The sequence below is a fragment of the Manis javanica genome, chromosome 11 (genome assembly GCF_040802235.1).
Source record: "Manis javanica isolate MJ-LG chromosome 11, MJ_LKY, whole genome shotgun sequence".
NCBI classification, from domain to species: Eukaryota; Metazoa; Chordata; class Mammalia; order Pholidota; family Manidae; genus Manis; species Manis javanica.
Window position 1 is genome coordinate 18,150,111 of NC_133166.1, and position 14,322 is coordinate 18,164,432.

General features: G+C 38.5%; 1 protein-coding gene across 6 annotated transcripts in view; it reads left to right on the forward strand.

Annotated features, from left to right (window-relative positions):
* The window catches only part of PAK1 (p21 (RAC1) activated kinase 1), a 122,438-nt gene that overhangs the window by 54,084 nt on the left and 54,032 nt on the right, over positions 1-14,322 (forward strand). For 5 of the 6 annotated variants that reach the window (XM_073215975.1, XM_073215976.1, XM_073215979.1 and 2 more), the window contains exon 2: positions 11,009-11,219. In XM_073215975.1, the coding sequence (XP_073072076.1) occupies positions 11,030-11,219 (190 nt within the window). In that variant the 5' untranslated portion in view covers positions 11,009-11,029. The remainder of the gene's footprint in view (positions 1-11,008; positions 11,220-14,322) is intronic. The other variant, XM_073215974.1, reaches the window with a different exon arrangement.

Below are 14,322 nucleotides of genomic sequence, written 5' to 3' on the forward strand. Positions count from 1 at the left end.
TGTTCCTGAAAGCATTTTCAGCCAAAAAAAATGCTCAGATGCTGCAGCCTGAAAGAAATGCCTAGGCTTGATCACTGACTAGTTTAAAACTGATTTTCAAATATGTGAAAGGGGAAAAATTAGTGAGAAAAAGTTTGGTATCTTCATCTGCATGATGCTTACATGATTGTATATGTATATCGAAATTCATCAAACTGTACACTAAAATATTGGAATTTTATTGCATATACCACAAACAATTTAATGAAAAAACAAAGAACTTGTTGCACATGCCAATGTTTAAATATGTCTTTGTTTAAATCTGAACTCTTATTTCCTGGTATAAATTGGAATTGCGTTTTTTTCAAAAAAAAAAATTCAAAATAGCAAATACAGATTGGAGAAATATATTTTGCACATAAGCCGTAAATGCTTCATTATCAACCCCAATAAAAAAGGCAAATCATCAGAATATTTAAAAATGTTTGAAAATGTCTTCCCAAGGGAAGTATATTTACTGCTGTTTTAATTAGAATTTCTTGTCTTAGAAGTGTTTCGTGAGCCTGGAGTTAAGCAGGGACTGGTAGCTTTAACACTACCCCAAATGAATACTTGTTTTATTGGTGGCTGGAAGAATTTCTATTGTAGTTCTGTATATACTTTTAATAAAATTATTTTTGGCCTTTAATGAAGACAAATCTTATTAAATTTGACATGTTTTTCAGAAAAAAAAAAACTGATTTTCAGTCCTTAATTACAAAGGAAAAGGAAGAGGCCAGAATGAGGATGATTTAGAGACTGACTGGTCATGAGCCCCATCCTGAAAACAGGTCAAGAGGTATAGTCATTTCTTTAAGGTCAAACAAATAGTAGGTGGCAAGTACAACAGATAATATTTTTAGTGATGTCTTGTGATGTAGCAAAAAAAAAAGAGGTGGGGAAGGATTTAGAAACAGACTAACTTCTGCTTCAAATTTTGCTTCTACCACTTAGTAGCTACTTAATTTGTAATCTTACTGGCTTCATATATAAAATGGAAGATATTTCTACTTACCTTGAAGAGCAATTGTGAAGCTTAAAAATAATTATTTAAAAAAAGGAAAAAAAATATATAGTAGGCACTTAATAGCTATACTTACTCTTATCCTGCAAAACTAAACTCTGGAGTCACCTGCTTAAGAAATCTTCCCTGACTTGTAGGCTATTAAGGGCCCCTTTTGTGGATTTGTGCAGCACTCATTCACTTCCTCTGACCACTCATAGTGCCACTTACCATGTTTTACTGTTATTGTCATTTATGTATCTGCCTCTTCCATTAATATGTGAATATTTTGAGGACTGAGACAGGGTCTAGTAAGTCTTGGTATCTACTCTTGCTAAGTCCTATTTAGTTGCCAGGTGTACATCAGGAAACACAACAGACTTAGTTGCTCCTTTGTGAAGCTTACTGTTTATTGAGGGAAATATCTAATAAGTAACCAGATATAATTAAAATTCATGATGGATGCTGTGAAAACTAAGAATTCCATTTGTTCATATTAGGTTTAAGGTAGAATGCAGGCAGAGTTGTCTAACAGGGTTATTATTATTAGTCTAAAAGAGACCTTTGGGCTAAAGATAGGAACTTGGGCATCATCAACATATAGATACTATGTGAAGCCACAGGAATGGATTTGATCCTCTAGGGGAGAATGCAGTATATGAGGAAAGCCTTGCGTATGTGGAGGATAGCTAGTGAAGTAGGGATCTGTGAGGGAGATTGGAGTAGACAGAAGGAAAACCACATGAATGTGCTTCTCCCGAATCCAAGAAAGAGCATTTGAAAGAGAAGGGAAGTCAGTTACAATGAATATTGCTAAGAGATTGAGTAAGGCGAGGACAGAATAATGACCATTTGATTTAACAACATAAAGATTATTGGTAATCTTGATAAGACTACTTTTGGTGAAATAGCAGAGTGTTAGTTTGCAAACAGAAGAGGAGGAAGTAGAAATAGTGTCAGTAGACAATTCTTTTGAGAAGCTTTGGTATGAAGGGGGAACAAAGAAATAAATGGTTAGAGGAGGATGTGGGTGTCAAGGGAGGGGTGTGTGTACGTGTGCGTGTCTTTGAATAGGAGATACTGTAACGTGTATATTTACCGAGTGTTTTCCAGTCAGACCAAAAAGTTAGCGATTATTTTGATTTTTCCTTTTTTTTTCCCCACACTACTCATCCAGTTCCCATATAAGCCATTTGACTCTACCTTCAAAGTATCTACCTTTGCAATACTTCTCCCTGCCTACCTCAATCCATTCAAGCCACTGTCAGTTCTCACCTGGACTATTGTAGTAACTTCTTAATGGTCTCTCTGCTTTCCCTTCACTCCCTGCAGTCTGTTCTTTGAAGTCAGACTTGTCTATTTAAAACATAAATCAGATCATTGCTCAAAACTCTTCGGTGTCTTTTGACACTTGCTACAAAATCCAGACTCCTTACTGTGGCCTATAAGGTCCTGCATAATCTGGTCTCTGGCTGTGTCAATAATTTTAGTCTCCTACCACATTTCTCCTTGTTCACTCAACTTTTGTTTTGCTGGTCTTTTTGCTATTCTACATGCCTAAAATATTCTCATCTAGGATGTTTGTACGTATTGCTTCCTCTGCTTAAAGTGCTTATGGACATTACTATGATTTGCTGTCTCATTTCTTTCAGGTCTTCAGTGTCTCTTTCTCAGAGGAGCCTGTCCTAATCATCTTATCTTATATACTTTGCCCATCCCTGTCCCCTCTATATTCACACATGCTACTCTTTAATTTAGAGGGCATACAGAAAAGGTTGGGGATGGGAGTTTGGGTGATTGAGGATGACTGAAGTACATGCACACTGGAAACCTGATTTGTTTAGTCCTGATTCTATTTTGGAGAAGAGATGGCAGTGCATTTTTAAGCTGTGGATCTTACAGCTTCCAAGAGAAATTGTTCCTTTGAGGCAGCAATGTGACAGTGTGGGAAATCACAGGATATATTCAGGCAGAGATTGACTGGAAGGTCATCCATCCAGGAATTCACAGAGTAGATTCCAGTGTTTCATGGGAGGTTGAACCAAATGGCTCATTTGTTCCTTTAGCTCTCAGATTGTGTGGACCTCAGCTTTTAGTGATGGTTTTCTCAGTTCAGTCCATTCATTGGCCGGGGTGGGGATCTTGAGGTTTGAAGCTTAAATTTGAAATTTTCCCATAACTGTTAGAATAGCTCAACTGGACTACAGGTCAATAATCTGTCAAAATGGTAGGGCGAGGATTCTAAGTCCTTTGGTTTTGGTTTCTCCAAGTTACTCTCATGACTCTTGCAGGGATGGTAGGAGTAAGGAAGATGTATAGATAGGTGTGGTTGGTGGGGGACGGGTGAAGGTATAGGGCCAGCCTAAGGGAATCCAAGTCTCTGACTCCAAATCTCTGCCCTTTCCATTTCACTTTGCTGCCTTTTATACCCCTTCAGTTGTAGGAGCCCTTCCAGGTACAGCTCTTTGTTTGTTCTGCCTCAAATTATAGTTAGTATACAAGGAGATTTTTTCAGAGAATCAGAATAATCAGAGGCTAGTCAGTCCTTCTCACTATTTCATTGAGTGATCTTAAGTAAATTGTTTGCCCCTATGGCTTTCAGGTTCCCAACTAAAAAATAAAACCTTGTAACTGGCTAATTTTTCAGGATCCTTTCAGCTCCTGTGTTTTTTCCTCTACACCAGGCTGCCTTTGTCAGTGAGCCTTTTACTCATTCCCTAGTGTGCCAGGCCTGTGCTGGGTGGGACTCGGGACACAGAAATTAGTCAGACCCATTTTTAATCCCTTGACTTGTTCATGGTCTGATGACGCTGATCTGATGAAATACAGAAAGAATATAGAAGAATGTATAAAACACTACTAAATTTGAGAGAATGGTAGAAATAGGGGGGTTATTTGAAGGTTTCAGAGAGGAAGTGTGTCAAGCTGGGTCTTAAACAATAAGAGTTTGCTTGGCAAACAAATTGGGACATTTTAGGCAGAGAGAACAATGGGTAAAAGCAAGTGCATGGAAGCATTTTGAGCTGGAATGACAAGATTAGGGAAAAGGAGGGATGAAACTAGAAAGACGGGTGGGGGATGAGAACAAATATTTATTGGACATTTTGTGCCAGACATCATAGTAGGTGCTTTTATATATGCCTTTACATTCCCATGATACCTCTATAGAGTTGTCTTATTTGTATCTTACGTAAGAGGAAATTGAGGATCAGAAATTAAGGTGGCTTTGCCAACAGCCCAGAAGCAGCCTCCAGTTTTCCTCCCTGCTACCTCAACAGTTGCTTTCTTGTTGCTAAACCAGAACAAGAGGCTGGAGGCTACAAAGTGTGAGTGTCTTTGACTCTCAGAAGGAAATCCCTCAGCAAATTCAAGACTATAGCATTCCAGGCTCCTGCCAAAGAAAACTTCCTGGCACAACTTAATTAAAGATCAAATTCTCATAACCAGGTGTCAAGGGCATGCAGTACTCCCCAGTCCTGGGTGGAGTGTTGGCCACGCCAGTCTCGGTTGCTCTGAGTTGTGAAAACTGACAAATGTGATAAATATGGAACAGATTTTATTCTTCCTTTCCCTTCTTCATCTTAAATAATGGCCTGAGTGAGTATTAGACGTTATCTAATCCACTCCTTTGCCTCTAGAGTGAGCAATGAGATATGGTATAGAGGAAAGGGGGTGGTCCTACAATCACACAGACTTCCTTTCAGATCCCTGCCTCCACTTGCTGCCCACTAGCTGTGTGAACCTGGGTAACTGGCAGCATCTCTGAGATTTTGCTTCTGATGTATTCACGGTTTTACCCCCAGCACCTTGCACAGCCTGGCAAACAGCAGGTGATAAGTAAATATTTGCATGAATGAATAAGAAAAATGGTACCAACCAAATAGATTTCCAAGTCTTCTGTAAACTCCAAAGTGTTATCTAATGTTAAATAATGGCTAAAGATGGATAGTCTAGGAGGCTCTCTGGGGAAACATTTTTTTAGAATTTTAGCAACTCTGTAAGGCAGTTTAGAGGATTGTCCTGCACTTCAAGTCCCATTGTGTGAGCTCAACGCATGAGAGTCCTCAGTGCAGATGGAGAGCAGCTGGTCCCCTCCTCCAGGCAACACCTCTTTTCTCATTGTCATCTTTCCACAGCCTTTTTAAATCAACAGTGTCATCTTTTATTTTTAACATGCAACATTCACTGCACAGATCTAGAACTGCTTAGAATGGACCATTTTTCTGACTAGTGTTGTATGTAATGCAGAATATAAAAGGCCCCCTGTGATTGTGTGTCCTACTTTTTCATTTCCATGCTGCATTCTACCACATTGTAGTTTCACACTTCCATTATTCCTATAGTCTGGGATGCATTTGCCATCATCATTCTCCATCAAAATATTCATTTATTTATTGTCTGTTTTATTTGGTTCAGGGCTTATAGGCTTATACCGATGCTTGGGCCTGTACCAGACCAGTTATATTAGAGCTCAACTACTAGTATTTCTTATTATTAGGAAAATTTTCAAACACAGAGCCGAGTTGAGAGAATTTTATAGTGAATACTTGTATAACCACCACAGAGTTTCTTCTTCCTAAGCATTTTCATATACTTGCTTTATCACATCCATTATATAGTACATATTGACATGTATATAATATCACATTCCTATGTTCATCTATTAATCTCTGATTTAAAAAAAATGCATTTCAAAGTAAATTGCATATATTAGTATACTTCCCCCTAAGTACTTCAGCTGGTGTTTTAAAAAGCTTACAGGTGATTCTAATAGTCCAGTAAGTCTGACCTATTTATTCTTTAAGCCCTACTTTTAATACTGCCTCTTCTATGAACGTTTCCTAATGACCTCAGTTCAGTGTATCTTTTCCTTTCTGTGTCTTCTGACATTTCACTGCTTGTACTGTTATATAGCAGTCTTCATAACTGACCTGCCATTGTGGTGTTCTAGGGCTTGTTTTATTAGACTGAGAACTTCTGGAGTTGGGATCATATTTTACTCATTTATTTATCTTTGTGTCCCTTGTTTCTAGCATAGCACCTTATATGTACTCTAAAAATGTATTTATTTGAATTGTACTTGAATGAAGAACCTGCAACTACTGCAGAAGGTTTACGTAACTTTCATATGGCTGATTTGAGGACTGAGAATTTATTTATCTTCCCAGGTGCTTAGTTCATGGCAGACATTTGGTAAATATCAATCGAGCCCAGCCCAAACATGCTTATATATTCCCATATTTGCCATTGGCTAGATTTGACTGATCTAAACATAAATCAGAAGTGGCAGAATTCAGGTCAGAAAAGGCACAAAGGGCCTAGAAGTACCTCAAGTGTAGTTGGAAAATTCTTTGGCAGAGGGTCTGAAGACATGGTTCCAAAACCCACTTTTAAAATTTTGTGATCTTGGGCGATTTCTTCCTGCTTTTTGGACTTAAGTATTCCTACCTGTTATACGAGGGCATCAGATTAGATGATCACTTAAGGTTGCTTCCAGCTTTAATGTTATGTGTGTCTTAAAATCTTTGATTATCTTGGTGCTCTTTTGTGCTGGTGGCTGTGGAGTCCAGATGTGACCAAACTGGAAGAAGTCCCCATTGGTGACTGCGCAACTTCCCTCAAGCCCTGGCCAGCTTCATTCATATGTAAAGTACCTTACACACAGTGGCTACTTGAAACCTTTTTTCTTTCCCTCTTTTGACTCTAGCACTGTATCTTTATGCTTTTTACAAGCAAAAGAGACAAAAATCACTTCTCTTCCTTGGTTGCCTCTTGACCAGTATCTGTCTAGAGACTGCACAGTGGGAAACAACAAATCACAGCTCATAAGGTGAAAGGACTTCTGTTAGGACCATAGCTAGTAAATAACAGAGCCAGGACGCTAACTCAGGTCTCCCAGTTTTCACTCCAGTCACCTTCACCATACCTGTGACCTTGTGGAAATCCCACAGTGATCTGCATTTATTGTAGAACTATTCAGTTGCTTCATAATGGGTATTTCAGTGTATTCATTGCTTATAACTCACTAGGCCTTCTGAGCCTCTGGGGTATTGATAAAACATGATCAGTGTATCTTTCTCTCTGTTTTATTAGTTTGTTGTTGAGGATGGATGGAAGGGCCATCTGAACTATCATTCTAAATGTTGGCCTCAGACCTAGCTTCATACTGCAGCATGTCAGAAGACATTGGCTTGTCATCCTCCCAAATCTTGGGCTTGCAGAGACTGTTACAAGATGTGAGACATGTTTGGTCTCCTAGAGTTGAGTGTGTTTCTTCTTTTCCCTCTCAAGATTGATGTTTTGGGCTTGATTTCTTGTAAGTGGTTTAAAATAGCATAGGATTTAAAATATGCTAAATTTTTGTGCTAAGTATAGTTGGACAAAATGAACAGTGAGGGGAATCTATGAAATGTGAAGAGAGTAAAGACTTGTGGAGAACCCACAGGGAAGGACAGGTTGAAGGTTGCAGGGAAACTGGAAAGTAGTATAAAAACATTAAGTCCAAGTAAGTTCAGAGGGAAGGATTAACAAGGCACCAGATTGTGTTCTGTGAGTATAATTGAGAGTATTTAGTGTTGAGAAAATAGATTTGGGGGGTCTTGAGAGATGATTTCAAGTACCTGAGGTTCTGTCGGGGAAGAGGCAAAAGACTTTTCTGGAGTCCTGAGATAGGATTTAGGACCAACAGATGGAAATAGCTTTTGTTTATTTGTTCATTTACTCATTTGTTCTTTAATTTATTCATTTGTTATTGATTACCTATGTTTGTGCCAGGACTGGTGTTGGGGATAGAGGAATAAATAAGACTAATCTTTGTTCTTGAGGAGTTCATAATCTAAGTCTGGCAGGAGAGGGGAGAGTAGGGAGAGGCAAATGTGTAAACAAATAATTGCAGTGCAGTTTGAGATAGACAGAACTAAATGGAAATGGGAATTCTCTAAATGAGACGACCAAAGATAGAATAGGCTGACTTTTGAGCCTATAGATTTCCTATTGCTGGAGGTTTCCAAGCATATAGGCTGGATGATCTCGGCTGAAATGTGCCACAGAGGATTCAAACACTGTATTCCAAAAGCAGATTTTAGGTTTTCATAACTTGGAATCTTTTTGAAAATGGAGATCTACCACCAAGAATTCTCCAAGCATAGTGAAAGAACTGAGAAGTGAAGAAAGGTTGATGAGGGCTTTCTTGGCACAATCCTGAGCTGTGGTCCTGAAAGGGAGTTACATTCAATGAAACCGTTGGCTCAAGGAAGAGCCTGCTTAGAGTATCAGGTGGCCGCAGGGAGTGTAATTTTGGAACTGGCAGTCCAGAGTGAGTGGGAATGTCCACTTGAGAACTGACCTAGTAGAAATTCTCTCTGGGGTTGCTGAGCGAGTTGAGTTGGGGCTGGGAGGGAAAGCAAAGGCAGATCTGCAAAGTGAAACTGGAAGAGATGGATAAAAAGCACACCACTGAGAGAGTTCATCTAGATTAACCAGGATGCCTTTGCTTATTTGATTTCTTTTGTTCAAAAAGAGAAGGGGCAGTTGGTTTGCCAGAGGTAGGTCAGGATGAATTATACAAGCAGGTGAAGTTTGAATTTGGACTTGAAAAATGAGTAAGATTTTTATCAGTCAGCGGAGGGAGAAATCATTGACAAGAAGCTTTGACGATCAGAAGGAGCATAAGAGACTACTTGGCAAAATTAGGAGGACAGAGATTGCTGAGGTGTAGTTTCAGTGTAAGCAGTGTGCGGTGTGGTGGCTCAAGTTTGTAAGGCAGGTTGAAGTCAGATAGTAAAGGACCCTAGAATTTCATCTGTACTAAACTTATAAGGAAAGGTATACATCCCTGTGTAAACTTCAGTTTAATTAAAGTATTAATTGAATCCACTGTGAGTCAGACACTATACTAAACACTTTTGGATTGCCAAGGTGATAAAATCTGGCCCAGCCTTTGGGGAACATTCTGGCTCCTGGCAAAAACAGTTATAACATAGTAAGAATAAATGTGATAGCTTGGAATATATCCATTGCCTTGGGGGTCTGAAGGAGGGGGTACATCTAACTTCTTGGAGGTGAGAACATTTCCAAAGGGCTTCATGGAAGAAATAACAGTTGAAGGATGAGTTAATTCCCAGTTTAGAATTAGGGAAATTTGCATTCTAAGCAGAGGGAACAGTATTTCAAAGGAATGGAAGTATGAAAGCTATGGTATATTGGAAGAAGTTGGGTGTGGCTAAAATGTAAGGGGAATTGGAGTGGTAAGAAAATAAGGCTGATGGGTGGGCTAGGTTAAATAATAGGAGGGCCTTCAAAAGCAAGTTAAGGAACTTTAGCTTTTATTCTGGGGTGTCAATGAAGGGTTTTCAGTAGAGGAGTGGTGTGTTTTAAGATCACTGATGGTCTGTGGAGAAATAATTGAGGAAAAAAGTGGGTGCAAGGAATCATTTACTTCTACATATTAGAAAATGTTAAGACCTCTAGAGATTTTGTTCATGGCATTTAAGTAATTAGCATCTTAAGCAGTGGTATTCACATCTCGCTGGCATTAGGATCATTAATTTGTAAAATTATAGAATTTTGGCCTTAACCCAGCTATACTAAATCGGAATTTGTGGAGGTCAAACCAGAGCATCTGTATTTCTAAAAAACCTCTCTTATTTTATGCTAGTCTTGTTTTTTAAATCAGAAACTTTAGTCTCTAAATAACAGTTATGATTGACTCCAAGAAGCATGTTGCATTCTAAGTAAATAATCATGGTTAAAGATATAATTTCCACTGTAGCATGGGAAAATAATGAGAACCTTTATTCACTCTGGGTACATATATGTTCATCCATTGTTTAGAACTTATTTAACATAATAACATCTATCTTCATTAAAACCATTGGTACCAGTGATAGGGATTTTTCTCCTTTCTTTAAATTTTATTCCTTCTATTTCCTAGAAGCATTGGAGGTTGCCAGTAAATTCAACATCACCTGGTACAGAGTGATTATAGCATTAGCCATCATGTATTTAGGGTAAGGTTAAATTTCTTAGAGGAAGGAGGTACTGGAGAGACAATGTAGGCCTGGGTCAGCAAACATTTCCTGTAGAAGACCAGGCAGCAAATATTGTTGGTTTGTGGACATACATTCTCTGTTGCAACTACTGCCATTGGAATGTGAAAGAAGCCATAGACTATTTGTAAGTGAACTGATGTGACTGTTCCAATAAGACTACAGCTGACCCTTGAACAGCATGAGGTTGGGGTGCCGACCCCTGTGCAGTTACAAGCCCACATGTAACATCTGACTCCCCAAAAACTTAACTATTAATACCCTATTGTTGACCAGAAGCCTCAGTAATAACATAAATGGTTGATTAATGCATATTTTGTGTCATATGTATTATATACTGTATTCTTACAATAGGCAAGATACAGAAAATATTTTTTTAAATATTGCAGATTTCCCCCAAATTTTCTAATATATTTATTTTAAAAATCTGCATATAAGTGGACCCACACAGTTCAAACCTGTGTTGTTCAAGGGTCAACTGTATTTACAAAACCAGCAGCTTTATTGACCCTTGAGATAGTGATAAAGTCCCTTTCAGAGAGAAAATGCAATTTTCCTAGAGGCTGGCAGAGAACTCACTACAATGGGATATTGTTAACCGTTTATTTAATCTTCCTAACAGTGAATACATGGAGCCCAAAGTTGGTCAGGGATTTCTCTAAAGCTAGTAAGTGGCACTGGGATTCATACTTAACTGAGCTGAGCCAAATTTCTGCCTTTTAAACTCCATCATGGTGGTTTTCTGTAGACAGAGTAGTCAGGACATCTTTGAGTACTATTGACTGAAGAAGACAGCGGTCGTCATGGTGCACAGTGGAAGGGCTTGAACTAGGCTCTGGAAGCAGGGCTGTATAACTTGGATTCTTTTAAATTTTTCAACACGTTATTTCCTTTTGCTCGAAAATAATAAAAGAGTTAATGTTCTTCTTTCTGATTCCAGTAGCTGCTGGTGGTGGTGACGATGTCAAATAACGGCCTAGACATTCAAGACAAACCCCCTGCCCCTCCGATGAGAAACACCAGCACTATGATTGGAGCTGGCAGCAAAGACGCAGGAACCCTAAACCACGGTTCCAAACCTCTGCCTCCAAACCCAGAGGAGAAGAAAAAGAAGGACCGCTTTTACCGATCCATCTTACCCGGAGATAAAAGTACAGTATTTAATTTCTTTCTCATCATTTGTATACTTAAAAACAAAACAAAACAAAACAAAAACAACCTTTTTTTTGTAACTTGGGTAAAAGATCTGTCCCTTCCTTGACTTAATTTTCCTTTAGTAGTGTTTATTTCCCCTATTAAATATTTCTTTTGTCTTTCTTTCCAAAGGTGGCTGATGTCAAATGCAAAGTAGACCCATTTTTATACTCTATTACCTATATTTGAGCAAAGTTCTAAGAAAATTACTATTCTCTTGCCAGATTTTGGACAATCTGAAGCCATATACTTACTTACTTTTAAAGTACTTAAACCATTTGTAAACTCACAAAATATAAGAAATATTGAAATGTCTTCATTTGGAACTGTTTTTTCCAAACTACTTGCACTTGGAATATCTTCTTTCCAGATTCTTGATTGCCTCTGCTTTATTTATATGTCCTGATCTCACACCCAAATATTCTAAAATTCATTGTGGGGATAGTTGCCTGTGAAGATTCTAGGAAAGAATAACACCACCTAGATCACAGCCCCTGTACCTAGGAAGCTGGCAGCTACTATATAAATGAATTAGCTTTGAGAGTATACTAAAAGCCACTGGATTGTACATAATGGGTGGATTGTATGGTATGTGAATTATGTCTTAGTAAAACTCTTCTTTAAAAAAAAGAGAAGATTCTGGCCTAAAACAGCAGATGGAAGCAAGCTTAACCATCAGACATCACTGGGAACTGTGAAGAGATGATCTTATGTACTGAATGGGGAGGTAGAGGTCTGGATATCTGGGTTATAGTCTTGGTTTTCACATAAATTGGCTGCCTGATTTGTGTCAGTTACTTCTTGTAGACTTCAGTGCCTTCATCTGAAAAATCAGTCAAACTAGTAGGCGTACACAGTCTCTCACAGTTTTGAAATCCTGTAATTATATAAATGAGTTATTACAAAGGTGAAGTTGGATCAGGTTGTGTATGTGGGTGAGAAGAAACCAGGCCACTGCAAAGTACTTTGATCACTGATAAAGCTGTAAACCAGAAGTTCTTCTGGAAATCCTCGCTTTAGTAACCCTAGGCCAAATTTGGTCTGAAAATAGATCTTATAGCTCAAGATCAAAGCCACATTTCCGTAAATTCAAAGCATAGAGGTAGGAAACACAGAGTTATAAGAAGTTCTGTGAAATGATCTAGTAACCTCCCTTTTATCTCTTGGTTATAGATTTTCTATACATGCCCTGAGCACATAGGTTTCACCCCTTTGCTTTAAGAGCCTGGATGGCCGTAGTTAATACATACATCAAAATGAAATGCGTGAGGTTTTTTGGAGCCTTTGTTCTGCCTCATTTTGTGTTCGTTGATGTTATCAGGCACCCAGTAAGTGTTTGTTGACCTGCTTCTTTGTGCTTAACTTAGTCGTAGCAGGATACACAGCAGTGTTGGCATCCTTTTGAGTGCTATGCCCTTCATAAATATTGGAGAATTTATATCAACTGCATTGGGAAATGGTCTAGAACTGAACTTAGAGAACCTAGATTTGGTCCTACCTCTGATATTTGTTAACTGTGATTTCTTTTCCTCTTACGTATTTATTTTAACCCCAGTGTCCTCATTTGTAAAGTGAGTATAATCATAATTCCCATCCTCCCCATATCACTGGTAGTTTTTTGCCATTTGACATAGCGAATGTAAAAGCATTTTCTAAACACTATATAAGTATGAGGGTTTTATTTGTTTGTTTTAATGGAATCCTCATTTCTTGTTTTATCTGATACCCACAACAACTGATTTTTCAGTTGGGGAGTCTGAAGCTTAGAGAAAAGTATAGTGCTCACTGTCTCCTAGCTGAAAGTGCAAGGGTGAATGTGGAACTAAGTCTTCTAAAGTATCTGTTACCTCATAACATACTATCTCTGTGAATTATTCTCAACCCAGATTACACATCTGACTTACTCACGGTGCTTTTAAAAAATACGGATGCCTGGGTCCCACCTAGACTTTTGGAGCCAGAATTTCCAGAGGGCTTGTTTTGGGTCTCTAAGGAGATTTGGAAAATGAGAAATAAGAGTTCTCTGTGGGCCGCGGTAGTGGTTGAGATTTGAGCTGGCAATGGTTAGAATATTTGTGGGCATTACCTAATGCTGGCCTCCAGCATGGCTTCACTGTGTGCTTGGGGGAATGCATAAATGGTTGGAAGAAGCTACAGCTGAAGGCCCGTAATAGGGTGAAGCTAAGTTGCAGAATTCCATGTGGGAAAGCCTGGTTCCTGTGGTTAGGACCTGGAGCCTTTGGTTTATCCTAAGAAGTCCAGTAGCATTTAGTTTGGAATCTTTTTCTGGCTGCATTTTCAGCAGCCAAAGTGGAATTCTCTGAGCCTGGGAAGAGTTTAACAAAGTTAATTTTAAAACTGGACTACGTCAGTGTTTCTCTCTCCAAGTTTGGAGCCTTTTACTGCCTTGAGCTCAAATTAGTCCAGCTGAACCAATGAGAGGTGCTTCTTAAAAATGAATCGTTTAAAAACATAAATAAGGCCAATGATTTGTGCTGAAACTTGGATGGCTATACTGTAACATGGGCTTTTGCAGTGTCAGCCTTATTTCCCATGCTACCAGAAAGCCAAATGGACTAGGCTAAATTCAGGGTTAAAGTTAGGATGCATGAGGTTCCCAGCTTCTTTTTCTACTTTATTTCCTCAAGCTTGTGATATCTAGTTACATAAAATCAGGATGATTCTTTCTTCTTATTCTTCCGTCACAGTTTCTTCTCTGTCTTATGAGTGGTTTGGGAAATCTTGCTCTGACACTTTCTTGTGTTAGTGATAACACATGTTTGTAAAGCTCTTTAGCTTACATTTTAGCTAAGGTAAGGTACAGCTAAGGTAAAGAAACTGCCTATGTTTTCTTTACCTTAGTTGATCCTCAGAATAATAATAAAAATAGTCATAACACAATAGTAATAATCATAAAATGACAGTAACCCAGCTGCTGTTTATTAAATGCTTGCTAGTTACCACACATTTTATTAGGAGCTTTGACAGTAGTGAAATATACCAGTCCTTTCAGGTAGATAAATATTTCACTTTGTAGACAGTAAACAGAGGCTCATAGTG